The sequence below is a fragment of the Parus major genome, chromosome 13 (assembly GCF_001522545.3).
Source record: "Parus major isolate Abel chromosome 13, Parus_major1.1, whole genome shotgun sequence".
In the NCBI taxonomy this organism is placed as follows: Eukaryota; Metazoa; Chordata; class Aves; order Passeriformes; family Paridae; genus Parus; species Parus major.
Window position 1 is genome coordinate 5,185,148 of NC_031782.1, and position 27,301 is coordinate 5,212,448.

A 27,301-nucleotide genomic window follows, 5' to 3' on the forward strand; every position below is an offset into this window, starting at 1 on the left:
AGAGAGCGAGACATGGCGGAGCCGACGGCGCGCGCGACAAGGTTGGGGAGGGGGCGGACACGTTAGTGCGAGGGGCCGCGGTGCCCGCACTGCGCATGCGCTCAGCCCCGGCCGGCTCGTGGTTCTCCTCCTCCTGCCTCCCCGCAGTGCAGCTAATGGGCTCGCCCGGGCTCCCCGCGCTACAGACGGCGGGCGAGTCCAAACTCCGCGGGCGGGGGGTAGGGATGACGGAGCTGGGTGCCTGTGCTCCTTGAGGGAAGAAGCGCCGTAACGCCCACCGGGGCTGCGGTGGGCTCCCAGCATGGAGAGCCCCCAGCACCCCGATCCCTTGGGACACGGGCTGCACCGCCCCCTGGCTGAGCGTCCCCGAAAGAAGCAGCGGCCGCCCCTCCCTCACCAAGGGGAGGTGAGGGGGTCCCCGGTCGGGGTTAGGCCCGAGCCCCCCCGGGCTCCCAGGCCACGGGCGCGCAGGGTGGGAGTGGGATGAGGGTTTGTTTTCCAGGGGGGATTTCCTAAGGCCCAGAGAGAAAACCACTGCTGTCCTGGCACGCGTTTCTCCTACGGCGTAGTGCGTATCAAGCTCATGAATTGAGCAAGTTCTGCTTCTTCCTGGAGGGGCTTAGAAGTCATTTAAATTCCTACTACACCTGCAGACTTTTAGTCTGGCTTCTCCTGTTCCAGGAATGGAATTTAAATTATGTTAGCAACAGAAGGTTGTAGCTGGTACAGCAGCTACTGCTTGTGTAACACGGCTTCCAGCACTTGCTTTGCTGGCTGATGCTGATGGCAGATAGGCAGTTCATTTGGAAGCTTGACTACTAATTAAGTTTAGATAGGATTTCCTTTCTTTTAGACTGCCTTCCTTCTGGACAGGGTTGCATCTGTTGTAAAATATGTATGTGCATATATATATGTATATATATATATATATATATATATATATATATATGTTCTGGTACTGGATTATCTGCCCACCATATGGGAGTCTTTCCCTGAATCTCAGCTACTTGCCCAGCCTTTTGATCAAAGTATCTGGAAAAGCAGATATTGGTATCTTTCACGTGTCAGACACCATTCAGTGTCTCAGGTTTAGTGTTCGTGCCTCAGCAGAAATGTTACATTTAGAAAGTAAGAGGGTTTTTCAAATGCTGCTGTGTCGAGTGACCTTGCTGCTGTCAGCATCTTATTACATTCTTTTTACTGAGCATTATTTTGATTCAGAGTTTTATCTTCAGTGATGATAGAGAGTTAACCGTTTTGACTTAGCTCTGCAGTCTCTGGCATTGTGTAATTTATGCAATGTGCAATTTGCTACACTTCCAGAAAGTAATCTCCTTTCTTCCCGTGGTCAGTTGAATCTGGCTTTTGTACAAGGAAATCTGTGTTGTTAGCAGGTAAATTCAGCAGGCTGGGTTACAGCACCCTGTAAATACAAGGTTAAATTTTTATTTCCCAAAAGAGTTCAGAGTAATTTTTCTTGCTCATAAACCCAGCACTTGAGGGGATGTTGAATTCAGGGGAAAAGGGAGGGTGCATCTCCTCAGGCCACTGTAAATATCCACCTTGGTACTGTAATAAAAATGTGTTGCAGGCAATAATCACCTGTGATAAATTACATTTGTAGTGTGTAAAAATTTATGTGTAAAAAAAAGCTGTTCAAGGATGTTCGCAAGCACTGGTGAGAAGAGCTGGAGACGCGTTTTGCTTGATGAGATCAGAATTTTTTTAGAGCATGACATGGCTAATAAAGATTCAGAATAGCTGGAAAAGGCACCCTCCTCTTTAAAAAGTCCCATCATTTCTGTATTTGGGGGTTACCAAGGCTGCCTTCAGCTCCAGCACTCCAAAGCAGGTCTTGAAGAGTTCTTACATCTACACATGAATGTAGAGCTGCACTATAAGGTGGAATAAAGGTCTTTAGCTCAACATTTTCACAGTGGGCAGCTTGAGTTCCATGTCCTGTTGTGCCTTTTCTTTAGAGCTTAGTCACAGCACCACAAGAAAACTTACTTGTGGGAATCTTAAAAGGTGAGTTTACATTTTCCTCACCCTTCTGTTCTGCAGGTGCCCCCAAAGCAATCACTGCAGTGCTAGGTGGTGGCACACATGCCCTCGAAGAGGATAAGAAATCTGGTTCAGTGTGCAGGGAATGAAGCAGTGGGTGATGTGTACCAAGTTCAGATTCCTCTTCAGCCTTAGAGGAACTATCAGTACAGGCTTGTACAGTCCCCTTAAAGATCCTTCATAGGTTTTTCCCCCTGATATTCCTTTCAAACACTGAAACAACCAATGACTATTACAAAAACTTTGGGGAGGGAACAAAGGTGTTCTTTTAAGTGTCTGACCAAAAAGATTTTTTGCTGAGAAGAAATCAGACGGCTTGCATGGCTCAGCAAAGATTGCAGCAGCATTGGAGTGTCTGTGGTGGAGACATCAGCACAGGGCACATGACAGCCAGCAGCCATTTGATTAGTGACAACCTGTGCTAGACACAAAATTGCAGCAGAAGATAAATGGCATTTACAGCCCTATGACTAATGTGCTGAGCTGTCCCTATGGGTATGAATATTTCAGAGATCACCCATGTTGGAATTGAACAGTGGTTTGAAAGGAACACTGACGTCTGAAATTCACTCTTACACCTACTATTGGCTGTTGGATGAACAGCCCTCCCCCCCTGCAAGCTCAAATCCAAAGATCAGCTGAGGACATTATCCTTACAGCACCCCTCTCTTGAGATGCTCATTTCCACTTCCTCTGCACGTGAATAAATAGTTTGAAGGTATCACATTCCTCTCTGTTTAGTCTGCTCCGTGTGATAAATGCCAATTAGTAGCAACAGCTAAGAATTACAACTTCTGTCCCTACCAGGGAATAGCTGGAATTAGGCAAGAGAAAGTGACGATGGAAACAATAACAGTGTTAAATGCTGTTCACCCTTGCAGAGCTCTCTGTAGTTCCAGCTCTGCTGGCATGAAGTGTTGCTGAGGAAGAGTGTGTGTTGCTTCACCTGTGAAGGGCAAACAAAGCTGTGAGGCAGAGGTGATATTCCCTGTTTCTCCTCCTGTGGAAAAATAGATCTGGAAGGTTATGATAGCAACACCCTCATTTCTCAGAGCTTAGTTCGTAATAGGGCACTATTTATGGGCTAAGTAACAGATTGGGGCCACATTTGCATAAGAAAGACCGATGCTGCTGTAAATTACATCTTGCTCTCTGCAATACCATAATTACACACTTTATGGTCTGTAAACATCATGTTTAAAGACAACTGAGTCCAAGCACATGCTCACCTATGTGTATCTTCACCTTACCCATGGAAGCAAAGCCTGTAACTGGTTGAGGGCACTGTGTAGCAACAGTTGGAGTAATTTTTAGACTTAGTACAACAGCATGGAAACTGGACTGCTGTTCTTTTGCCAAATTCCACAGTAACCCTTATTGCTTTTAACAAATACACCTTTGACCCATTCAGTTGCACTGGCAGTAGCTAGTTTGTGCTCTAACCATGAGTTAGTGAATTATAAAAACTACTTATCTTTAGGGTGTTGGTGGCTTTTCTATTCTCAGGTACAACGATGAAAAAACTTACCTGCAGAGATGTATTCCACGTGCTTAACTGAGTAACAGCGTGCACATACACACGGGGAACACTGCCAGCACTAACAGTGACATGGCACTGGCTTCACATGACTTGTCTGGGAGGGGACAGGCAGCTCCTGCTTGGAAACACCCCTGTTGCCCTGGCCTAAACCCTCATAAAGTTTCAACAGCAGTAGTGAAAAGTGAGGAGTTGAACTCTGGGCTCTGAATAGACACAAAGGACCTCTCTTAAGCTACCATCAGCAGGAGGTGAGCAAAGAATGGGCAGCCAGAGTTCAAGGGTGTAGTAGCTTGAAAAGATATGATAGAGACTGAGGAAATCTTTAAAAGGCAACATCGTGTCTGTGTGAAGTCCATTGTCAGCTTTTCTAGGAACGGGGGTTCCCCTGAAACCGTGCAGTGCTTGGTAGGACATCAAACACCACGTCTGGTCCTGTGTCTGTTCACATGGAGAGTGGCTGATATGCAGCTGTTCAGGTGACCAGGTAAGTGGTCCTGTGGTTTTCTGTTCTATATGTTCTGTATTTTCATGGGTAGTCACAGCCTTTGTTCTCCCAGGAGTGGTTTTCTGCTGTCTGTCCCATATAAAGGTTGATTTCAACCTTTATGAGGAGGAGAAGCAGAAGCTTCAGGCAGGAAGGCACAAGGAATCCCAAGGAGCTGGGGTGGGCAGCCAGTCCATCACAGCAGATGGAGCTGTTCTGAGCTGCACCATGCAGGTCTGTGGCTGCTGGCAGAAGGATGCAGTGCAGTGGGTGCAGTACAGGGAAAGGGCACCTGTGCTGCCTCACCTTGGGACTTTTTGGGCACCAGAAATATAACAGGCATGGGACATAAATAATAATTCACAAAAAACCCCATGAAAAATACAGCAGGTTTTTTTGCAGATTATACTCAGATTATATTGAGCGTTTTAAAACATGACTTGGACAAACTAGTTTTTTTAGGGAAATTTAGTGAAAATAAGAATGAACAGTTTATGAACAGTCGTTGGGCAAGTGAAGTTATACATGGAAATAATAATATAAAAATGTATTAAAATTCTTGTTTGACTAGTGTATGTTTTCCCTTTAATGTCAAGAGACTGATTGGAAAAGCGATTACTTTTACTCTAGGGTTGAGAATTTGCTTTGGATCAAATTTTGTGTTAACTAATTCCAAATAATTGGAAAGGAACTTTTTCTTTTTTTTTTAAGCAGTACTAGTTCTAGCTGATATTAGGAAATAACTGCAGGCAGCTGAGATCTTCAGTTTTTGATTTGAGGCTGTAAAATATGCGAACATGAGAGCAGTGCCAAACAGCTGAATGGCTTTTTTGTTTGCTGAAACAGCAATGGTTACATGAATGGCTTTTTAATGTATTTGGTGTATTCTGAACCAGGAGAGACATTACACAATAAAAAAAGAGTAGGTAGTGAGATGTCGGGGAAAACCTACTCTATCCAAGTTTTTCTGGGTTTAATGTAAATAATGTAAAATTTTATCCTGAAAAGTGCCTTAATAAAGGTAGTGCTCTGAAACAGAGGGTAAGCAGATTTAGCAGCTCTGCTTTGAACTAGAAATTTTTGCCCAAGCCAGCCTTCTGTTATAAATTGATTATTTTAAGAATACTAGACATGTGATTGTAATTTTAACTCTTTCCTAAATGCACAGAGTATGTGACTCAGTCAAGTAATAGATCTTCCTCTTTGTAAAAACTCAAAGCAGAGTCACATTTTCTACAGTGCTCTCTCTGGAGCTCTTCACATGCAAAGGTTCAGTAGGTTTGAGTCAGCACTGCAGGATGGAGGAACCTCTGGAGCATCAGCCTTCCAGCTCAATGAGATTCTCCTTTCACACCTGCCTCTCCTAATGTTGTCTGCTACAAAGTCATCAGAGCAGAATAATCTCTTTAACCACAGAAAACTATGGCCAGCACTATTTACTTTACTGTCCCAGCAGAATAATTGGATATTGGTCTTTTCAGCTCCCTACTAGGTGGTTGTGAAGATAGGGATGTGCACAGCCTAAAAGCAAATAATAGGAGTTATAACCAAAAAAAATCCAAGTGGCAGAAAATTACAGTGAAGGCTGTCAAACTGGAACTGATTTCCCAGAGAAGCTGTGAAATCTCTCTCTATGCAGACACTCAACTGTTCAAGCCTCTGAACAACCTGTTAAGAAAACTGGAATGGAGCAAAGCCTCAAAGGAATGGATTATTCAAGCCTGACATATTTCAAGCTTTAGTAGTGTTTTCTTGGAGGCAGTGGGCACACCTGCCCTGAGAGAACCTGTGTGACAAGATGTGCACATAGTGGATGTTATGTAATGCATGTAATTAGGAGATCTTTTAAAAATTAAGATAAAATCCATTTAAATTTGGCCCATGGCATGTTATTTATGCTGTTCTCTTCAGGCTAGCAGGTTATTTTTGGTTGTTTCTTATGGGTATTCTTCATCAGATATATTAAGAGTTCAACTGTATTTTATCCATTAAGATGTGGTTGGAAAACAATGTACGAGAGGAAAAGAAAGTCCCACAGACTGGCTGTAGTAGCTCACAAAGTGTAGTAGTGAGGAGCTCTGTGTTTGGAGAAGGACAAGAAGCCCTGGGACACTGCAGGTTCCCCAACACATTCTCATTTTAAGCAATAGCACCCTAGGGCACCTCACTCTACCTTTTTGTGGCCAAGGGGGACAAAGTGAACTTGGATTTGGTTTCTTTTTTAAGACTGCTACCAAAACTTAGCATTTCCCATAGGAGTATGTCCAACCCTAGTGTTAAAATATGGGCTTGGGAGTTGGCATCAGGGTTTAAAGTTTCAAATCCCTTTTTGCCTTATTTTTATTTTTTCCTTCTCAGGACTGTCTAACATCAGTTTCTTCCACTAAAGTGTGAGCTATGGTGGGCTGACCTTGTTCTTTTGTGTCTGTAAGCAGGAAGAAGGTGTCTAATTTTTCTGTGTCATGCCCTTTGACCTGCATACTAATATGTAATGTAACAGAGCTGGGAACACCTGCAAATAAACACAATTGTATTTGTAAGAACATACCCAGAAGGCTATAATTTCAAATCTAAACCTCCTGACTAATACAGGGTTTCTTTCTGACAGTTTTTTCCACCTTTCTGAAACGCTGCAAGAAGAGTACTCCCAAGAGGCTTCCCTCTGTCATCAAGGTAATAGAATATCATCTTCCTAATAAGTAATTTTCCAACTGTTTCTACCCTAAACAGGGACCTTTGAACCTTCTCTGTGCTTGCCTTTGTACTTGAGGTAACAGTTTGCCTGTGCTTGAATATTCTGCTGAGTAGGAAAGGCAAAATGGATTAAATGCTGCAATCCTCAGTAATCTGACTGTCATATTATTAGAAGTTGTGTGTTTGTTCTTACAGACCATGTGAAACCAAGAAAACATTAAGAAATGTTTTGTTAACTTTTGCTAATCGTATTTTATGATAAGACTGCAGAAATATAAAAAGAGCTATGCAATAATCCCTAGGACAGCCAGAACGTAGCCTAAAATACAGAACCCTTCATGGCCATGGCCAGCAGTGATAATCCAGCAGCTACTCAAACCTTGGGTTTGATTTACTTTTTAAATTTCTTTTAACAAAACCATCAATAAATGGTCAAGCCAGAGCTAAACACAGAGAGATTTATTATGAGATGACCATGTGCCCATTTAGAACTTTAACCCTCTAAGTGACCATAGCAGGACTTGAAGCAAAGATGATTTTCTTACTTACCATGTTCTTAAGCTGTAAATCAGAGTTTGAGTGAAGTTTGAGAGAGGGGCTTTATTGTGTTAATTCTCCATGGCACAAACTCACTCTGTTTTCATCCCTGTTTGTTTAATTGCATGTTGTCATTATGGAAGAACATATATCTCACATTATCATTTACTTACAGCCTGGGAAGGGCTGGGGTAGGTACTGGGTGCTGCAATGTATTCCTGGGCCAGATTAAGGGTGGAAGTCTTACCACAACCAGTGACACAATCAAAAGTTTTGGTTTTGGCTGTTCTCCTATTTTTCTTTGTTATCCTTGCATCCTTGTTAATCTTCTGGGACACTACTAGCTCCTCAGGAAATAAGGGCATTTTTCTTCTCAAGAGCTCAGCTTTGCTCAATGGCCAACACATGAAGGATGGAGCAGGACATGGCACAGAGAGTAAATATTTTACACTTTTACTACTGAACTGCAAGTGGAAGGGATTTGCTGTTGTGAGCACTATATTCTGCCACTCTCCAGCTGGACAAGATTCACTTACTTAGATCACCTTTTATTTCAGATGGAAACAGATTCTGGATATTCCTCCACTGCTGAGCTGCAGAAGCAGGTAAAGGCTCAAGCTCATCATTTAAAGGAAGACTCATGCAGGTGCTTTGGAAGGCTAAACATGTTGAATCACCTTCTAAGAGAAGTGACAGACACATCCTCATTCCGAACATTTTAGCATAATTAGGAGCTCATCTCTTATCACTAAATCAACACTTCCCCAGCATTTTTCCCTTCCAGTGGACTGCAACTACAGCAGTAAGTGGGGAAGGACCTGTTATCTTTGCTTGCAAGGCAAGAACTCACCACAGTTCCCCATAAGCAGAGGCCGTGCCACCTCACTGGGCCTGGTCCTCAGAGTGGTCCTGCTAAATTCTTATTGCCAGCTGATATGCCCCAGTCTCTTTACCTGGCCAGCAACAGCTGTTGCTGCACTTAAGGAATTTGCCAACTACAAGCACTTTAAGAGCAAGAACTCAAGCAATCCATTAATTAGTTTGGAAACTATTGTGCTGTAGCTGTTGGCATGAGGAGAAACAGGGTATTAAGCACTTGGACTTGATGAGCAAGATTTTTTTTTCTATGTAAACTTCTTTACTTCTAGATTTCATGTAATTATATTGTGTGGGATTCATGTAATTATTTCATCATATGCAATAAAAACACAGCCTCAAAACAAGACAATTTCTAGCCAGAGGGCTGTTAAAATAGCTGAAGTGCTGAACTTTAGCTCCTCTCTGTCCTGTCTCAAAGCAAGACATGCACAGTGTCTGTGAATATTGGGAGTTACTAAGGTTTGAAACTCTTGAGCTGGAGGATATTAGAGCAACTGAAACCTTATTTGGGCTAACTGGAAATTCTGACACTTGTAAGACAGAATTTTTTTTGGTATGCTCTTCATCCCAAGAGAAAAAGGATTTTTAGGATATGAGTCTGTTAAAAAGCTCAAAGCTTTCTCTAGCTTCTGTAACCTTGTTTTTCTAAAGAATATGTAAGTGATGGTCCAAGGTCTAAAGATTAAGTCTTACATCAGCATACATTGGCCATAACATGGATACAGCAGGAAGTATGAAACTGCTAAGAGAGCAAATCTCTGGTCCAGGATCCAGCAGGCACTATCTGATGCTGGAGGAGAGGATTTTGCCAGCCTGGCATTTGCCCTTCGGTACCCCCAGTGATAACAGTGGCAGCTGATTGCACTGCTCTCACATAAACCCATAGGGTTCACAAATATCAAACTGTAGGGCAAGAGTCCTGTCAGTTTCTTCCTCCCTATCTGCTTTTTCAATTAAAAAAAAAAAAAAAAAGAAGGAGGTGATAGGAGGAAATGGTTGGGTGTTTGTTTTAATAGTGAATGTTTCAATGCTAATGAGCAAAGTTCTTTCCTGGGACAAATAAATATTGCTTATAAGTCCTGGGCCACATTTAATGTTCTGTAGCTGTTACAGAATCTAAAAGCCATGTAAAGAGGATTCCTTTATATTGAATTACCCTAAAGCACCTGCATTTGATATTTCTCAGAGCTGCCTCTCTTGTTTGTCCTCTCTGACGGGAGGTGAGCAGCTATGAATCACACTGTTTTCACTCCGGTCTGTTTGTGCAGCACAACATCACACTTAAAAAACAGGAAGGACAGAGGAATGAAGAAGACAATAGCTGGTTATTATACTATTGCATTGATTTTTTAAAAAACATTTACATTGCAGATAGAGATAATTTGTATTCACTCACGAAAACCAAATTAATTGCACTCCAGAACCAATTCCAACTTGGACTACTCTAAAAGACAGATCATTAATTATAAATTTGTTATATATTTGCTAAACAACTTTGGTTTGGATATTCAAATGTATTGAATACTGCTTTTTGAATATACTTATTCCTGTTAACCAGGTCATCTGAGCACAGCAGTTCTTGACTGCTGTGGGGAGAAAACACTGCATCGAGGAAGGGAGAAAATACTGAGGGAGGGAGGGAGGTGCAGAGCTGAAGCACCATTCCTTATTGCCCAGTGTTCCTTTCCCACTGCTCTGAGTTATCCAGGGGCCCCTGGAGTTATAGCCCTCCAGGTACTGAGCAGCATGCCAGATAAAAACAAAGAGGGAAAAAAATCAGTGGTCCTTTCTCTCTCTTTGGTTATTCCAAAGAAAATCCACATCAGTCATGCACCAGGTCTGTGTAAGCATGACAGATGGATGATTACACACAATATCCCACAACAGCTTTGTTATTGTGCTCTTCAGAGTGTGTGTGAAGCAAAACAGGCCATCACAGGACTGCCTGCATCATTTCAAATACCAAAAATGCCAGGACGGCACACAGCAGCACGTGCTTACTCTTGTTGCTTCTCACAGGGAAAGAAGCTCTCAGATGCCTTGAGGATCAGTGCCTACGTCTTCAGTACAGGCCTGCTCATGTTCACTGCCTTGGTGAACTCTTGCTCTTGGTAAGAATGTTCAAGCAAAGCAGCTTGAGGAGAAACTTTTCTGTGGAAAGGGGGGAAAGTGGATGAATAGATGGGCAACCAAGCACTGTTATTCCCACAGGTTTATGCAGAATATAAATTTAGGCAATTTCTGGCAAACAGTATGGTTGGATTTCTACGACTATATGGAGGGAGATGAGTGGACAATCTTCCTCATTGGTGAGTTTTAACAATGCTCTTCAGGAGAAACCATCTGTGTATTACATATAAAAGGGAGACATGGACAAGCTTCCCAAACTCATTAATCCTCCTACTGACAAGCACTGGCTTGGAAGGTACCCACGACTGATGTGGTGCAGCTGTTCTGCTTTTGGATGGGGTCACCATCAGAACCCTGTACAGATTAAAAATCTGATCTTTTTGCTGCTACCAAAGTGGCTTCCCTGTGAAGACACTTTGCTCCTGTGTGAACTGAATGACTCAGTAGAACTAATTACTAAAAATGTAAATAAATTTAGTGAATTCTGCTCTTACTGTAGTACTTACAAAACTCTTTTCTGTGATTAGCAGCTGGTGAACAGAACTGGTAGGGACCTTGCAAGGTTCTAGAGATCAACTCAGCCTTATCCTACTTGGATTTAAAAACAGCAGAGACCTCCCAGCCACCTAGAAAAGCTTTCTCTTAGCTTCAGTTATGTCAAGTTTCAACCTCTGAGACATTTGTCTGCTTTAACCTCCTTCCCATTCTTCAATCTTACCTGGACGTCAGAACTTACCCATATTCCATTTTAAAGCATCTTGGGGCAGAGGACACTTGACACATCTGGATCCCAGCAAGGTCCTCTGGGTACTATGCCAGTGTATTTTGTTTCTGATTTAGCCATAGTTCCCAATTCATTCACACATCTCTGCCCTTTCCTCATGCCACAGGGGCTGCATTGGTGCCTGCACTTGCTTTCTGGGGCTTCAATGGAATCCTTCTGGTGGCTGATATAACAGGAAAGCCAACTTTTATTACTCGCTATCGCATTCAGCTGGGCAAGAATGATCCTGTAAGTACTTCTCACTCTGCCTTTTCTGCTGGCTAAACACTTCCTGCAGTCTCTTTGGCCAGGAACAGGGAGAAGAACCTGTTTTGCTTTTCTCTTGCAACCAGGTAGGATTCCAGGAGGATCAAGCCAAATTTTGTATACCCACTGTAGGGAGGAAGGCAGATCCTGTTATGAGGCTACTGATCAGATCTGCATTGTTTAAGAGCTGATCCAAAACTAACTGACAAGAAATCTTATAGCTTTTCATCCTTCCAACTAAAACTGCATTGCTTCTTTCATAGCCTCAAGTCCTGACTTCTCTTTTGCAGGTGGACACAAAGAAACTGTGCAAAGCCATCTACACAGTGCTGGGTAATCAGTTCTTTATCTCCTTTCCCATGCTTGTGCCCATGTTCTACATCATGAAATGGTGGGACAACACCTTCAGCAAGGAGTTACCAACCTTCCAGTGGTTTCTTGTGGAGCTAAGCATTTTTACTGTAGTAGAGGAAATTCTCTTCTATTATACACACAGGTGAGCTGAGCACAGCTCAGGACTCTTGATTTTCTTCCTTTAAGCTTATATCCTACAACAGCAATAATCCTTGTCCCTCTCTTCCACCAGTCTTGTATTTATATGGAAAATCTTACAGGTCCTGAAATCCACCCTCACAACAAGAGGCCTTGGTGCTGCCAGTAACTGTAGGAAACAAAAATGGGTAGAATTTTAAAGGTGGACCAGCTTAAAAGCTAAGGAAGAAACAAAACAGGCAGTTTTGCACAGAAGTTGCAACCCAGCATTCTTTGAAAAAAGAAGACTGATTATTCTGAAAGACAAAAATCTCAAGAGTCAGTGACTGATGTCTGTTCCCTTGTGCAGCACCTATAAATCAGGGCCTGACTCCCAACACTGCAGGATTTCCAAGCACTGACACCAACATTAGAGGACAGAAATAAAGCAAGGAAAAGAAAAGAAGCAGAAGCAAGCACGGTACTCTCAGAAAGCTGTAGGATTCCCTTTAGGAGAAATGCACAAAAAAAATGTAAATGCCATTTTTTACAAAGGACTCATGAAACTGAAAATTCTGATTCTTTGATAGTTGCCGGTAGAGAAAGCCAAAACAATGAAAAGGTAGAGTCTTCCCCTAAGTAGTACTCCTAAATTTGAGTAAATAAGTAATTCAGTGACTTTGATTTATGTGATTTATCTGGAATGAGTAACATCAGCCAGCAGACACATTAATTGAATAAGGGCTCAATACAAAGAGAGCAAAGGAAGCAAGGAATCCTACACTCTTATTGCCAGCTGCTCTGAAATCTTTATGTTAGAGGAGACACAAGCCAAGTCCCCTGCAGAAATTCTGTGTTGTTACTCCTTTTTTGCAGAGCTCAAACCTTGCCTTTCTCTGTTGACTCTCCCTAGGCTTGGTCACCACCCAGTGCTGTACAAGCACATTCACAAGAAGCACCATGAGTGGACAGCCCCCATCGGTTTGGTCTCCATTTATGCTCACCCAGTAGAACACATAGTAAGTGGATTCTCCCATGGTCACCTGAAATTCACACCTCAGACTCCAGGGTGATTTACTGGAATCATACTGTCCTCACCCATGGTTTGCTGTCAGGTCTAACTTCTACTACAGGCTAAGGGAGCTTGGGCTGTGGCAATGTTTTACAGTAGCAGAACTCTCTTATCTCTATTATTACTTTTTGGATGATTATACACTTACACTTTAGAAGAGGGATCTTCCCTTTACACTGTTTACACAAAACAAACCTGTTACACTGTTTACCATCACAAAACTGTGATGGATCACCAGGTGACAATTCAGCTCCTAGAGGAATTGTGGACCCATTAATGAGGTGGTTTCTTCTCATTTCCAGGTCTCCAACACTCTGCCCGTCATGACTGGCCCGATGATCATGGGATCCCATATTGTTTCAGTTGCAGCATGGTTCTCCATTGCTCTTGTAACAACAAGCATTTCTCACTGTGGCTACCACCTGCCCCTCCTGCCATCTCCAGAGTTCCACGACTTCCACCACCTCAAGTATGTCTGGGCACTGCTCAGCTTCCCATTCTCCTGCCTCTCCTGCCTGTGCCCTGGTACTACTGACAGGGAAAGCTCCTTTCTGAGGGTCAAGTGGGTTTGCCTAACTCATGCACCAGCAGAGCAGCTCTCCAGTTCACCTGAGAGCAGGCTGAGTGCTGCCAGTCCTTAGAGCAGTTAAACAGGGATTTCAAGGCATTCCAGCCCTGTTAAGGACAGATCTCTGCCAGATTCTTCCTAGAAGTTCAGAATACTCTTCATGTGATCTAGACAGAACAAGGGCAAATCACACAGGTGAAATAAGTGAGCCTGCCTGTCTGTCCCTCTCCCACACACTGGGATTAGTAACACTGATCAGATTACACTTTGTCCAGACAATCAGCATTAACCCTTCCTGACAGAGATTCTCAGCCTCCTGTGCTGGAGAGCTGCAGCAGACTGTTCAAGGATACAGACCCAAGCACTGGAGAAACATTCCCATCTCCCAGTGAGCACTACATTCAGACATACACCCAGAAATGTCTGTCCCTGCTGCAGAACCAGCCCAGGGGACAGTTCAGTCACCACATGCCAGGACACTCTGGGTGGAACAGCTGTGCCAGCTGGAAGCACATCTGCTCCACACCCCAGACAGCCAGGTCTTGAGAGCACATGGGGCATGGTAATGAGGGTGTCCAGTGCTCCCACAGCTCTGAGCTGCCCAGGAGAAACAGCTGCTGCTCAGTGCCACCTTTTCTGGGCAATGAAGGCACCAGAGAGAAGCTGCACAAGGTTCACCCAGGCTTCAACAGAGCTGCCAAGGAGACTGGTGCAGGGGCAGAAATCCCATGGACAGATTATCAGGGCTCAGAAAGGAATGGAAAGAGGAAGAGCAAGGTAACGTCAGTAACTTCCAGTGACGTTTATCTCTGTTTGGTTCTCAGGTTCAACCAGTGCTACGGAGTACTGGGAGTGTTGGATTTTCTGCATGGCACAGACAAAATGTTCAGACAAACCAAAGCCTTTGAGAGACACAAGATCCTACTCGGCCTCACGCCGCTCTCTGAAAGCATCCCTGAGCCACCCAAGAAAGCTGAGTGAACCAGCCCAGCACCTCTTGCCCAGCCTGGTGATGAGCATACAGAGACAATGATTTATGCCAAATAGTATTTTAATCAGGAAACAAGTTCTTGTGCACACATAAAACATAAAACTGAAGTTAAATATGCTGCTTGAAACGACTGCACTTTTGCTGCCACTGTTTTCTGTCTAAGACACTCACAAAAAAGCTGCTCTAGCAGTCTATTTTTAAGATTTAATGGTTTATTTCTCTGTTACCTGCACTGTCCCTTGGTTCCAGTTGCCTGTGTATGAGCCAGGTGTATTCTGGGCCACATGACTCAGGTTTCTCACTATCAAGGTTTTAGCACCAGACTCCGCAGGTGAGGATTTGGCCTCTCTTGTCAGCACTCACTCTAAAGAAACATCAAAGTCACTCCATCTCTGTGTGCAGAGCACCTGGGACACAGGCTGCAACCCCGTGGAAAGTCACTGGGGCCACAGCTTTAGAAACACTCCCCTGCACATGCAACAAGGGCCTGAGTTCTTGCTCAGTTGCAGTTATTATGCACAGGAGGAGGGTACAGCGCTGAACTGGGGCTGCCACAGCCTCAGCACTGCTCCACAGACAGCTGCAGACAAGGGGAGTTTCCCCTCATGGGACAGGGGAGCAGAGCTGGGAGCTGATGTGCTTCATGGCATCACCTCCTGCTAAGCCTCCCCTTGCTGCAAGACAACCAAAATTCTGATAAATTACAGAGATTTTCCAAGGAAAGCAGAGTCCCTGCTGTCCTGAGCCGTGCCGAGATTAAGGAACCCCTCTAAGAAAGGACCCAAGCAAGCAGCCCCCAGGACAACGTGCACAGACCATCCAAGTCATACTGTGAATCCTCTCAAGGATCTTCCTAAGTCTCAGTCCTGCCTGGGGGCCTGGAACAAAACCATCTCATTTCTCCCCAGTAGAGCAGCCCCTCGAGGAACAGGCACAGGGTTGAGCTGTGCTGCACTGACCATTGGTCAGCCCAGCTCTACCTGTGGAACCAACATCACTTCCCCTGCTCCTCTCTGGTCCCCACAGCTGCACCAGGACAAACCCAGCCCACTCACCCACCCACAGTTCCCTGGGGAGGGCAAGTCAGCAGAACAGAAAACCCAGGCACCACTGTCTTTTGAACTTTTTATTTTTATACATTTTTTTGTATTAAAAAGGAAAAAGCATAATTACCACAAATTACAAAGGACTAAAGCATTACTAGAATAATGAATCACATCAGCCTAGAAAGCAGATACTCTGAATAATATTAATGTTATAATACAAGCTTTCATTCAAGTATTTTACATTTTTCTCTTTTCCTTTTATACGTGATGATGATCCTAGCACATGGGTCAAAGATTATGTACTATCAACAGAGATGGATCATGTACAGCGGGCCGTATTAACAAGATTTTCCTCCCAAGTGGATACATGGTCTGTGATGAGTCATTTTAAGTTTGTCTCTACTATAAATGCAGCTGAAGAAGGTTGCACACACTCTCTAGTTTTGGGAAACAGAAGGCTGAGGTTGGACACAGGGTTTGAGAAGGGCCAGCACATCGAACCATCACCCCTTTAGCTCCAGGCGAGTAAGCAGAAGGCTGCACTCGCTGGGATGCAGCTCAGTGGGTGTCTCAGAGCCACAGATCCAAAGGTTTCCAACCCCAGTGGGACCAGGATAGGCTGGGGGGAAAGATGGGCAGCAGGGCTGCACCGGGGGGGCTTGAGGGACCAAGTGGTGCCAAGCACCCCCTCCCACGAGGGGCACCACTGGCAGAGCCACCCCGGTGCAGGGCTGACACCTGGGGAGAGAGCAGGAGGACAGCTGGGGAGCTGGAGGGAACCCAGCACGCTCCACAGGGACCAGCTGACACCCAGGCCACTCCCTGCTCCTCTGGTGCTTCCCACCAAAGGGATGTGCTTGTCACAGATACATCGGTCCTATGTTCAAGTGTCTGCAGAAAGTGAAACTGTAAACTACTCCTGGAAACGCTGCCCTCCAGCCACCCGCTCCACGCCACCGAGATGAACGTTTGCTTAGAAAAACAAAATGAAAGAAAATCTTTTATCTGTTACCTGTATTGGAAACTTTAAAAAGTCAGTGAGGCATTTAACATCAAGTGTAGCAACCCTCTCAAGAAGAACCCAGCATTCATTTCAAACAGTGACAAGTGACATAACCAGCCTCAGAGGAGACAGGAGACAATAAGCATTGCAAACACAGCTTGCTACATTTACAGTTTTCTTTTTTCTTTTTTTTCTTTTTTTTTTTTTCTCCTTTTGATAAAGTAACTGGAAAGGCATTAACAGCTAGAAGGCCCCCTTTGCACTGCCATGTGGAACGTGGCAGGACACTGAGGTTAAACACATCAGTTTGTTACAGTACAACGACCAGTCCCGAGCAGGTGCTGAAACTCGAGGGACCCCAAGGGCTACGGTGAGAAGGTGCCATCAGGGGTGACAGGGGGGCAGCAGTAGAGATGGACAGGCAAAAACAGAGCAGCAGCATCATTACTTTTCTAATTTTTTTCCCCCAAATGAGCATGGCAAAGCAACAAAGCCTCCTCAAAAGCACACCTTCCACCTCCACTCGGACCCCACACCACAGCTCTGTACCTGTTGCAGCCACCTGCATTCTAAAGACAAATTAACCTCAGCAAGGAGCCCTAAGCTCCAGCAGCCTCAAGGACCTCCTGGGAAGAGGGGCAGGATGAGGAATGTCCCCCTGACTCAGCCTCCCTCCCTTTCCAGAAGCAGCTGGGGCTCCCCCCAGGCTCTGCCAGTGGCTGGACACCAGCACCATGCAGCCCTCACGGGCCGTGGGACGATCAGCGCTCACGGGAGCACACGTGCAACCACTCAATCCTCTGAAATTCCAAACAGCACAACACATGGTGGAGGTGAAGCACCCAAACTAAAAGCAAGGCCTAACTCCCTCCTCTACAGAAGGGCAAGAGCTTCCTCAAATGCAACCTCCCTCTGGACAGCTATCCCTTTATCCAGTGGAGATGTGAGCCCTGCTGCAGCCACTCCTGACCCAGCCAGACACGGAACACACACCCGGGGAGCTCCCTGCCCTCTGCCAGCACCCACAGCAGGAGGGAACAGTTCTGTGTTCCCTGCCCTGCAGGAAGACAGGGGTGAGCCAGCAGCAGCTGCCTCAGGCTGTCACATCCATCTCTGCTCTGTCCTGCCCACTGCTGTCCCACAGACAGCAAAACAAGGCACACGGTCCACACACCTGGAGGGCACTGGGACCGCTGGGATCGCTCTTCTGACCCACCTTCCCCTGGGTGCTCACACTAACATGACAAACCACTGACTTGGCAGAGGGGAAAGGGAAAACACTTTCATGCCAAGACTAGAGCCTCAGGATCAGAAATTAAAAATTATTTAAAATCAATATTTTGGGAAATTCTCTGGAAATGTCTACCTCTTCTACAACCCAAGCAATTCCACAGTCTGCTCTAAAAGCAACAACTCCATAGCAGCAGCTCATCCCTTCCCATTTCCTATTAATTTGTTGCTGAAATGCAGACAGTTGGCTTCAAAAGAGAACACCCACAAAAGGAGCACAGACACAGCAGCAAGGAGTACCTGTGGCACATCCAGACCTGCCTCCACTTGCAAACAACCAGCTACACATCTACGATGTCCTTGATCGACTCTCCAGCCTCCTTCCCAAATCAGGGACACCCCTGCCTATATACATAACCTCAGAGATCTGACTCCAGCTCACAAGAGGGGAAATCCAGAGATAACAGTCACGGCCACAGCACTGTACAAGTGTTACTTTTTCCCATCTTGCCCAGTTCCCACCCCACAACCCCAGAGCATTGCTGCCGTAACAGAGATCCACGGCCTTGGATGGGCTCACCTGCTGCAACCAGGCCTGTGAGCTGTGACATGGCAGGGGTGGACAGACCAGGGCAGGATCACACCACCAGTAAACAGCCAAGTAGCAGCTCCTCAGCCTCTCAAACCCAGCTGTGCTTTCAATTCTAGCAGCAGTTCATGAAGCCACTCCACCAGACCAGTGCCCCACTGTTTGGGAAGTGATGGGCTCAGCCAGGCCCCACAAGCACCCACAGCCACTGCTGATGGACAGCTTGGCCGTGCTTCCCCTCCTGCTCCTGCTCTCAGTTCCTGGCTGCTCTCACCCACCCACCCTGCAGCAGCACAGAGACAGCCCTGGAGAGATGATGACTCCTCCCAGCTATGAGACACAGCTCTGGATCAACCGGATCCCTTGGGAAAACGCTGTTCTGTACCAGCTTGTGACTTTGCAGAGTGAGCAACATCACCACCTTTGGAGCGGTGCATCACGTGCCCACTCCACACTGCACACAGGAGCACAGCTCTGGAGCTCACAAGGATGGAGCACTGGAGCCACAGCCAAGCCTGGTACCCCAGGGACCCAGAAGAAGGGGTACGGTGGCAGCAAGAGAAGCAGGTCTGGCTGGAAAGGAACACAGCTTTCCAGTGCTACCTCTGGAGATGCTCCTGAGGTAGCACTGGACATCTCAGATCTCACACACCCCTCACCAAGGATCCAGCTCACAGCCTGGGGAGGGCTTGCCTGCCAGTCCACCTGGTCTGGGTGTAAAGATCAATCAAGTAAATGCCACAGCAGCTCTGCAATCACCCCGTGCCTCAGTCGAGTAAGGAGCTACACAGTGTCATCTCAGCCCTTGGAAACGCACAGGGACTGTGCCCTGAGTGGGAGACTCCGTGCAGCTGCCTGCCACAACACAACACACAAGGAAACCCAGGCGAGAGCTCTCCTGTGCCAGGCAGGTTTCCTGCTCACCCCTGCACAAGTCCCACCAGCAGCCCCAAGCCAGTGACTGCTGTGGGACAGCTTTCCCAGGGCTGCCTCACTCCCTGTCAGGCTACAGCAGCAGCAGTCCTCGCTCACAGCCAGGAGCAGTCCCTCCAGCTGCTGTAACAATCTCCCTGCTCACTCCCCAGCCACGCTGGAAGCACAGACAGGAGCAGAGCCACCTCCCACCAGGAAGGGCCGGGGCTGCGAGCAAGGCCATGACAGAACAGTCGCTGTGGTGGGGACAAGGCTGCCGCGGTACCAACAGAGCCGAGCGGCTGCAGCTGCTGCACGAGCACCAGGCTGGGCTGTGACTGCCCCCAGCACCTTCCCCAGGAGACTCGGGCCTGGCAGGGAGGCTCTGTGACGGGGGAGGCATCCGAGCGAGCTGCGGGGGCAGAGCAAAGGCCGCAGGGAAGATCAGCTCGGCAGCAATGCCGTGAGGAGTCTCTGGGCCTGGGGGAGCCGAGAGCCCAGTGCACCCCAGGGTGCAGGAAGCCAACAAGCCTCCCCGCTCCAGCTCCACCATAAGGCAACTTTTTTTTGTGTGTTTTTGGGGTTTTTTTGTTTGTTTTTTTTTCTTTTTTTTTCTTCAATAATATTTCCAAGGAAGAAAGCAAAGGAAGATGTGTCTTTTTTTTTTTTTTTAAGAGTTTTTCTGTTGTTGTTGTTTCAGAGGGGTTTGTGGGGTTTTTTTTATGTCATTTTTTCCAAGGTAAAAGGAAGAGAAAAGCTCCTTCAGCAAAGTCCTGTCTTTGCAAGTGATGGGCATTCCTGGGGCAGCGGGTGCACCGTCCACGCAGGCTCGAGTCCAGGTGCCTGCCAGCCTCCCAACCAGCCATCCTCGCAGGAAGGAGTCAGAACAAGCCTATCCTTGGCAAAGGTCCTTTGGTTGACTTCCAAATTGTCCGTGACGGAAGGGAGAGGTGGAGAGAGGGAGAGCCAGACCCTCGGGAAGGTGAAGACGTTGGGGAGAAGGGAGCGGGAGAACAAACAGGGCGATGCTCCTGTCGCGGAGGTCGGTGTTGGAGAGGCACCGCCGTCCGTGGAATGGGAGATGCCAGCCGGGTCATGGAGATCAGAGGCTCCGCAGCATCGTCACACGCTGTGGCTTCGGTCCCCCACTGGGGAACCTCGCTCCTCCGAGCTTCCTGAGCGGCTGCCCCGCGATCCGAGGGGGACACAGAGAGAGGGGACTCGTTGGGGCCACACAGAGCAGACTTGTTTTGGTAAATCCAGACGAACTTCTAGCAATAATTTAAAACTTGATATATATATATAATAATAAAAAAATCTCCCCTTTCCAACCCAGCCAGAACAACATTTTTTTGAAGAGACACTAAGACATGAGTGTGTGCACAGGAGGAGAGGGAAGGGAAGGGGTGGGTCTGCTGGGAGCGGGTCTGGCTCTGGTCAGGGTAGTAATAGCAAAATGGTGTTTTGGATGCAGATCGTCTTTGCTTTCCAGCCACAAGAGAAGAAAATCGTGTGCGTTGAAGTTTCTCCCAAGCAGCCTATTCCTGGGAACCCACCTTCCAGCTCCCTTCCTGTCCCACCCCCTCATGTCTGCCCTTCTCCGAGCCATTCCCCACCAACCCACCCAACCCCCGGCAGGAAGCGGACGCTGCAGCCCCTCTACTTCCCCACTGTCTGCGACTCTGCAGCTGATGGGGCAGGGGATTGCTGGCTCAGGTTTTTGGCATCCTCTTGTGCAGGCTGGCTGGGTGAGGCGTGGGCTTGGCTGGATGGGCACTGGCTGACCGTTTTGCTGGAAGACTGCGATGGGTAGCGCTTCCTGCCATCTCCCCCTGACGTTGTAGGGTATCTCTTGTGTCCACCTTCCTCCCCCATGGGTGGCTGGAAGACAAGCACCTCAGTATCAGCACAGCCTCCTCCAAATGCAGGTGCCCTTTCCAGGTATCAGGAAACAGCCTTCCTGCAAGCCTCCAATTGCAACTTCTCTCCCTGGCCCACACACATTGACCCCAAGCACTCACTTCCCCATCCAAATTTCCTACTGCCAGGTTTGACAGAAAAACTGACTGGCTTCAAAACTGACCCCAGTGCTGACAACTTGCTCTTACCTGCTTTCCACACAGAGGCACAGTCCAGAAGTTTGTGAGCCAAAGCTCCACACAAAACTGGCTCTACTCAAACCATCAATGCTCTGTTTTCTCCTCCTTCCTCACCTCATCAGGGAGAACAGGCTCACCCAGTTCCCATATCACACAGGGAGTGGGTTTGCCATATTCCAATCCCAAAGTTTGTTCCTTGCCTGGCTGCAATGACTGGGAGTGACAGTAGGTGTCACTGCCCCTCTCCTGCCACCACCTGGGGACCCCCCCCCAAAATCTTCCATCCTCAGATGCTGTTTGCAGGGGCCATCAGTGTGGTGTAGGAATTTTTTCTACTCACATCTACTCGGAAGTCCTCGAGGCGCTTGAACTTGCTGAGGTATTCTTGCAGTTTGCTGTTAATGTCCAGATTTTTGGCTTTGGAATATTTTAAGAAGGCCCAGAACTTTTCCAGCCCATAGAGCTGCCCTGGAGGGGAAAAAAAACAACCACCCAGATGTCAGCAGGACAAAAACCAAGGACGACACCTTTCCCCCAGGCTTCCCCACAAACCTACTGCCCTGCTGGTGGGCACAGCCTAGGCAAGATGGAAAACCTGGAGGGAAGCAACCTGCATCAGTCCTGGGCGGCCCCCTTAATTTGGGATGTCCCCAGGCTGGGCTGACTTGCTGCTGACAAAGTTCAGCCACTTCCAGAGCCTTGAGAAATCCCATAGGAAATGGTGCCTCTACAGGAATGCTCTGTGAGAGCTGCAGCCTCCCACTGCCCTCCTCCAACCCCCAGCAATCATTAGGATAGTGATACTCAACCCCCTTCTGTGAAACGAGCAACAGGACATCCCAGTCCTCAAGGTACAGCAGTATGTGGCTTCCCCAAAATAATGAGAAGAGGCTCAGGAGCACCATGCAGCTGAGCTACATCACTGCCGGGATCACCTACCAGCTTCATAATCCTTGATGGTCTCTTCTTGGAAGTCCTTAAATATGTCTGGCCGGAATTTCTTCTCCAGCCCGTAGCTGTAGTATCTGAAAAGGCACTCCAGACCATACCTGGGAAGGGAGCAGCACGTGCAGCTCAGACACTGATGCACACAGACAGGGAAGCAGCAGGAGGCTGAGAACTACCCAGACCCACCTTCAAGCAAGGCAGAGGCACTGCCTTAATTTGCTCTGAGCCCTGTGAAAGGCCAAACCCCTTGGAAAAGGCCACTCTGTCACTCCTCTTACCTGTATCCCTCCTTCCCATCCTCCACAGCCAGTTGCTTGAACTCCTCATACATTTTCTTGTTGAAGTGATCTCGGAGGAAGAAGGACCAGAACCGGAAAAGCGTGTTCATCTCCTGGGACTGACCAATGCCCAGTCGTTTTCGCTCTGTTTGGTGAAGAGGGGATGGTTACAGAGCCAAGCCTCTCCCAGGGAGTCTGGGGCTCATGTGCAGGAGGGCCCTGTGATGACAGCCAGCCCCAGCACAGCCCATGCTCCCCACAAACCGTGGGGATACAGCAGCTGCCAGCAGGGCTGTCCTGTAGGGTCTGTGCCCATCCCTGCCACGCTCCTGTCCCCAGCAGGGCAGAGCACAGCCACCCTGTCCCACCCCTCAGTGCAGGGTCCCCACCGTTAAGGCAGCGCCGCCGGTACTTGTGGTAGACGTGTTGTGTGAAGCCGTTCTCCTTGAGCAGCTCGTGCGAGGGATGCTGGAACTTGGGCAGGGACTGCGGGGTGCAGCCGTAGCTCCCGACGGCCGGGGTCCCCTCCGAGGGGCTGGAGCTGAGCGTGAGAGACTCCTGTCAGCACCCTTCCTTGGCATCACCCAGAGAGGGGGTTCACACTTCACCCCGTCACTATCCTGGGTTTGGGACATGAGCCATGGAGCGTACTAGGAAGGGGACCAACGTTTCTAATCAAGCCTCATCTTGCTACTCTCCAAGGCCACAGATTTTTCCCAAGCCAGGAAGGGCAGGTTTGATCCCTGTTCTTTCTTGCAGTCACCTAACAGGAGACCTCCCCTGCAAGAACAGATGCTGCTTTTCCCCCTTCCTTCCCACACTACCTCCTTTTCCCATTTCTGCCTCCTCCAGATCCTGCATGCCTGTCTCTGGTACCTGATGGAGGCTGTCCGTGGCCTGTGCTCCCTGGAGTCCATAACCCAGCCCACGTGGCACTCCATCGGAGGGTTCGAACTGTGCCTCGTCTTCCTCTTCCGTGGAGTCTGCAAGACACGGTGCATCACGGATGTGTTCCCTTCCTCCTCAGGCCCCAGCTGGGAGCCCCAGCTCCTGTCCCCCAGCCCAGCCTGGTCCCACCTTGGCATCTATCGTCCTGCCCTCTTTCACCACCGGGTAGAACCGGGGCGTCTGTGTCGGGTCCTTGAGCTGAGGCGTGCGCGGGGTGCGGGGGGTCCTGGCGTTGCGGTAGTTGGGTGATTCTGGGACAGTCGTGGGCAAAGAGCGGGCGATGGTGGAAGGCTCAGGGACTCCGAAGAGCTTGTTGGCCAAAGCGTCTGTAGGTACTGCAGGGAGAAACCCCCGCCCTGTGTCAGGCTGGGCTCCAGGCAGCGGAGTGTCACTACCAGCCTTCCCTGCTGGGAAGCAGCAGGGGCAGGAATTCCCTGCAGGAATGCAGGGACACAGCCCAGCTCTCCCACATGAGCAGCCTGAAATCCAGCTTGGCCAGAAAGCCCAAATCCTAGCAACAGATGCAAAGAGCTCCCCACAAGGTATCTGCTTCCTAGTGGCTAACAGTAGCAACAAATCCCTGTCCCCAAGGACACAGCCCTGGTGTCACACAGACAAACAAGATCCAACAGGCAGCTGTCTTCCAAGTACTCAGAAGAGGGTCAAAGAGAAAGCCAAATCCCAGGAACTACATCTGAGTCTGCCACAGCTTCCTCATTCCACTGGGACACCCCTGCTTTTGGGCTCCTCTTCTAGAGCCCCACAGCATTCAGCTAGAAGAGCATCATTAATCTGGGAAAGAGGCAACTCAAAATATGCTGTGAACTCTCTCAACTAGATAATCCACCACATCTGTGACCCCAGTTCCTTCTCCCCACCTGCTACCCAGCCTCCAAGACCCTCTCAGCATGAGGAACCTGGACAAATTTGGTCCCATCCATTCATGCCCCATCTCTTACCTTGCTGGAACCTGGGGGGACCGGGAGGGACTTCCTGGTTGGGATCCACAGGGGGCTCTGGGGTCAGGGTGTCAAACTGCTCCCTGCTGATCATATTCACCTTCTTGAAGTTCTCCACCTCTTGCTGCATTGGAGGAGGAAGATGGTGAAGAAACCACTCACCCCATCACAACCACGGCTCTGCTTGAGCAACAGCCACAACACTGGGCCCTGAGGGCAGTCACAGGGCCTGGGTACCCAGAGGGCACCTCCTGCACAGGGGCAGGAAGGGGAGATCACACTGTCCCTGCCACCCTCAGCTTCTGTCACCCCAGAGAGAAGCACTGCTTCAGCAATGGGCCAGGCATCAAACTTGGAAGCACTGAGCCCAGCTGGGAGCTCCAATATGTCATCCCACCTCACAGCCATGATTTCTATCGTTGAATGAGTCCAGGCAAGTCCCCAGAAGTGAGTCTGGGGACCCAGAGGTTTCAAAATAACAGATGGGCTTTCTATAAAAAGCTCTTGTCTATATAAACCAACACCAAAATGAAGAAGAGCACAGGCCAAGTGCAGCCCAGCCACCTATGAATCCATCACCAACATGTGCAGTCTCCACCAGAATGTGACACAAAGCACAGGGCACTGAAGGCAGTGCAGAGACACCCAGTTCCCCTCACAGATCTGGTGCTGCCAGCAGAGATCCTGGCAGACAGCAGAACAATGGGCACCACGTTCCAGGTCACCTCTCTACTGGCACTTTGTCTACCTGGCTGTAGCCTCATGTCTGGTTACAGCGCTGTGTTTATCCCTGACATGGCCAAACATGATGCTGGGAGCCAAGAATCCCAAACACTGCAGGAGGACTAATCCCAGCTTAGCTCCACCCCACGAGTAGACTGCCCTTTTCACCCCAGCCCAGCAGCCACTGCTGCACACAAGGCTCCCCACAGCCCACACGGATCCCTCCCATCCTCGGATCAGCCGCTCTCACCTTGATCTGCGAATACTCCGGCTCAAACTGCTCTGTCCACAGGTCCTGCTCGTAGTAGTACAGCCCATCATTGATCACCTTGGCCAGCTCTGAGCTCATTTTAGCCCTGGAAGTGTGGTTGCCAGTCCGGTCCCCGCCGGGATGCCGGCGCAGGTACGGAGGGGTCTGTGTCACGATGAGGATCTTGTTCACGTCGCGGTCGTCGATCTCGTAATCCGAGTCTTCGTCTGACCAGTCGGTGAAAGTGTTCTTGCGGCCATCCATCTGCTCCATCTCCTCATCAAAGAGGAAGTCAAGCTCCTCAGGTTCATCTTGGTCCTTCTGCTTCTGCTGCTGCGGTGTCTTTGACTCCTCTGGTTTCTGCAGGTAGCGGGGCAAGGGTGACACAGGGTTAAGCCCACACAGCGACACAAGACCCAGTTCTTGCCCCTTGTTTCTTTACTCCAGCCTGTCTGAGGAGAACACTTCATCATTTACACCACTGAGGAGCAGCTCCAAAGGGGCTCAGATGGAAATGGGAGAGGCTGGGACATCACTCCCAACAGACCCTACCTGACTGAAGCCTGCCCATGTATGACCCCAAGTCACCACAGTCAGACTCCCAATCCAACAGCTCCTACATCACTTACCCTGGGCCTGGCTGGGGACGGTCGGGGTCTCTTCTTCACTTCAATCCATGTCTCTGAATCCAGGTCTGGCAGACTTGTGGACAGGCCCTTGGGCATTGTCTTCAGGTTACTGACCTCCTCTGTTTTGGTGGGGACTGGGCTGGAAGGACGTGGGGAGCCTGGAGCGGACTCTAGAGCCAACAAGAGTCACAAATTGCTTTAGAAGGAGGAAGGGAACCCAGGGGGTGTAGTTACAAATTACCCAGCCATTCTGGCAGCATGGCACAGCCTGCAGGACTAACTGGCATATAGTGGCCAAGAGCTTTGCAGGTGACAGCTTCCCAGACACACAAAGCCCAAAAGCAGCTGCTCTGCTTCTCTCTGGGAAACCTTCCTGAGAGAGTCTGGAGCCAGATCTTCTCCTGTTGAAACTCTTAACCACAGCACCAAGATACTTCACATGGGCTCTGGGCTCCTGCCAGCCCCCATGGATGGGGTGACAAGAGCATGGGAAGGCCATGAAGGACAGAAGACCTTTCTGCAGCACTTGGTTGACAGCTCCACACCTGCTGCCCAATTTGTGCCCATTATCTCCTCAATCAGTAAAGGAAGGCTGGATTCACAAATGTCCTCTGCTCTGCCCCACACTCGTAGCAGACTATTTCCAGACACACCAAGAGTCTTTCAGCAGGACTGACTCTCTCTGAATCCCTTGAGCCCTAACAGAGGACAAGCCACACTCAGTCTCTCACATTACCCCATGTCTGGTGGCAGCATTCTGGGGTCCAAGGACAGAGCCTACTCCAGCTCTGTCACCACCAAGCAGAAAATCAACGGCAGAGCCCTGCCCTGGGAACACTCCTGACTCTCAGGATCTCAGTCACGTTGCAGTACCAGCACTGCATCCCACACCTCCCTCCACATCCTCCCAGTGCTCACCAGTCTCCTTCTGGAAGCTCTGTCGGGGCACAAACTCGGGGCAGTTGATGAACTGTGAGAAGTCTGTCTGTGTGTAGTCTGCCATAGGAGGGCCAGGCAGAGCCCATTTTTCTGGCTGCTCTTTTCTCCTGATCTTCTCATCCACAATTTCCACCACTTTGCTGTCCTTCAGAGCCTGGAATCAAGCAGTACTTGGTTAATTTAGGGCCTTGTTTTGGCACATTGAGGGGTTCAGCCCAAGCCACTCCTCCCTGGGAGGACTAATAGGAGGCAGGAGCAAGTCAAGGACAAGTGAAAGCCCCACTTGCA

At 48.4% G+C, this 27,301-nt stretch overlaps 2 protein-coding genes across 8 annotated transcripts in view; one reads left to right on the forward strand and one right to left on the reverse strand.

The window, feature by feature from the left end:
* Positions 1–111: 111 nt before the first annotated feature.
* On the forward strand, positions 112–14,654 carry FAXDC2 (fatty acid hydroxylase domain containing 2). 6 transcript variants are annotated; one of them, XM_015641706.3, is made up of 11 exons: positions 112–406; positions 3,967–4,088; positions 6,697–6,761; positions 7,877–7,924; positions 10,218–10,309; positions 10,410–10,507; positions 11,219–11,340; positions 11,649–11,854; positions 12,743–12,848; positions 13,204–13,370; positions 14,294–14,654. In XM_015641706.3, exons 4-11 carry the CDS (start codon positions 7,877–7,879, stop codon positions 14,448–14,450), a joined length of 996 nt encoding a protein of 331 aa, XP_015497192.1. In that variant the 5' UTR covers positions 112–406; positions 3,967–4,088; positions 6,697–6,761; the 3' UTR covers positions 14,451–14,654. The 6 variants fall into 6 exon arrangements, with proteins under 6 accessions (XP_015497192.1, XP_015497191.1, XP_015497186.1 ...); XM_015641705.3 differs by having other exon boundaries at positions 3,976–4,088; XM_015641700.3 differs by lacking the exon at positions 112–406 and adding an exon at positions 429–3,852 and having other exon boundaries at positions 3,956–4,088.
* A 917-nt stretch (positions 14,655–15,571) lies between these two features.
* The window catches only part of LARP1 (La ribonucleoprotein 1, translational regulator), a 34,615-nt gene continuing 22,885 nt past the window's right edge, over positions 15,572–27,301 (reverse strand). For both annotated transcript variants that reach the window (XM_033517625.1, XM_033517626.1), the window contains exons 10-20: positions 26,993–27,167; positions 26,075–26,244; positions 25,446–25,805; positions 24,473–24,596; positions 23,643–23,848; positions 23,442–23,548; positions 22,955–23,106; positions 22,566–22,710; positions 22,279–22,388; positions 21,680–21,807; positions 15,572–21,121 (exon numbers count right to left, since the gene is read on the reverse strand). In XM_033517625.1, the coding sequence (XP_033373516.1) occupies positions 20,900–21,121; positions 21,680–21,807; positions 22,279–22,388; positions 22,566–22,710; positions 22,955–23,106; positions 23,442–23,548; positions 23,643–23,848; positions 24,473–24,596; positions 25,446–25,805; positions 26,075–26,244; positions 26,993–27,167 (1,899 nt within the window). In that variant the 3' untranslated portion in view covers positions 15,572–20,899. The remainder of the gene's footprint in view (positions 21,122–21,679; positions 21,808–22,278; positions 22,389–22,565; positions 22,711–22,954; positions 23,107–23,441; positions 23,549–23,642; positions 23,849–24,472; positions 24,597–25,445; positions 25,806–26,074; positions 26,245–26,992; positions 27,168–27,301) is intronic.

Coding starts and splice junctions, on each gene's coding strand:
- FAXDC2 (XM_015641698.3), top strand. CDS start 9,945: ATGCCAGATAAAAACAAAGAGGGAAAAAAATCAGTGGTCCTTTCTCTC. Junction 11,341..11,648: donor AGCTGGGCAAGAATGATCCT/GTAAGTACTTCT, acceptor TCTCTTTTGCAG/GTGGACACAAAGAAACTGTG. Junction 12,849..13,203: donor CTCACCCAGTAGAACACATA/GTAAGTGGATTC, acceptor TCTCATTTCCAG/GTCTCCAACACTCTGCCCGT.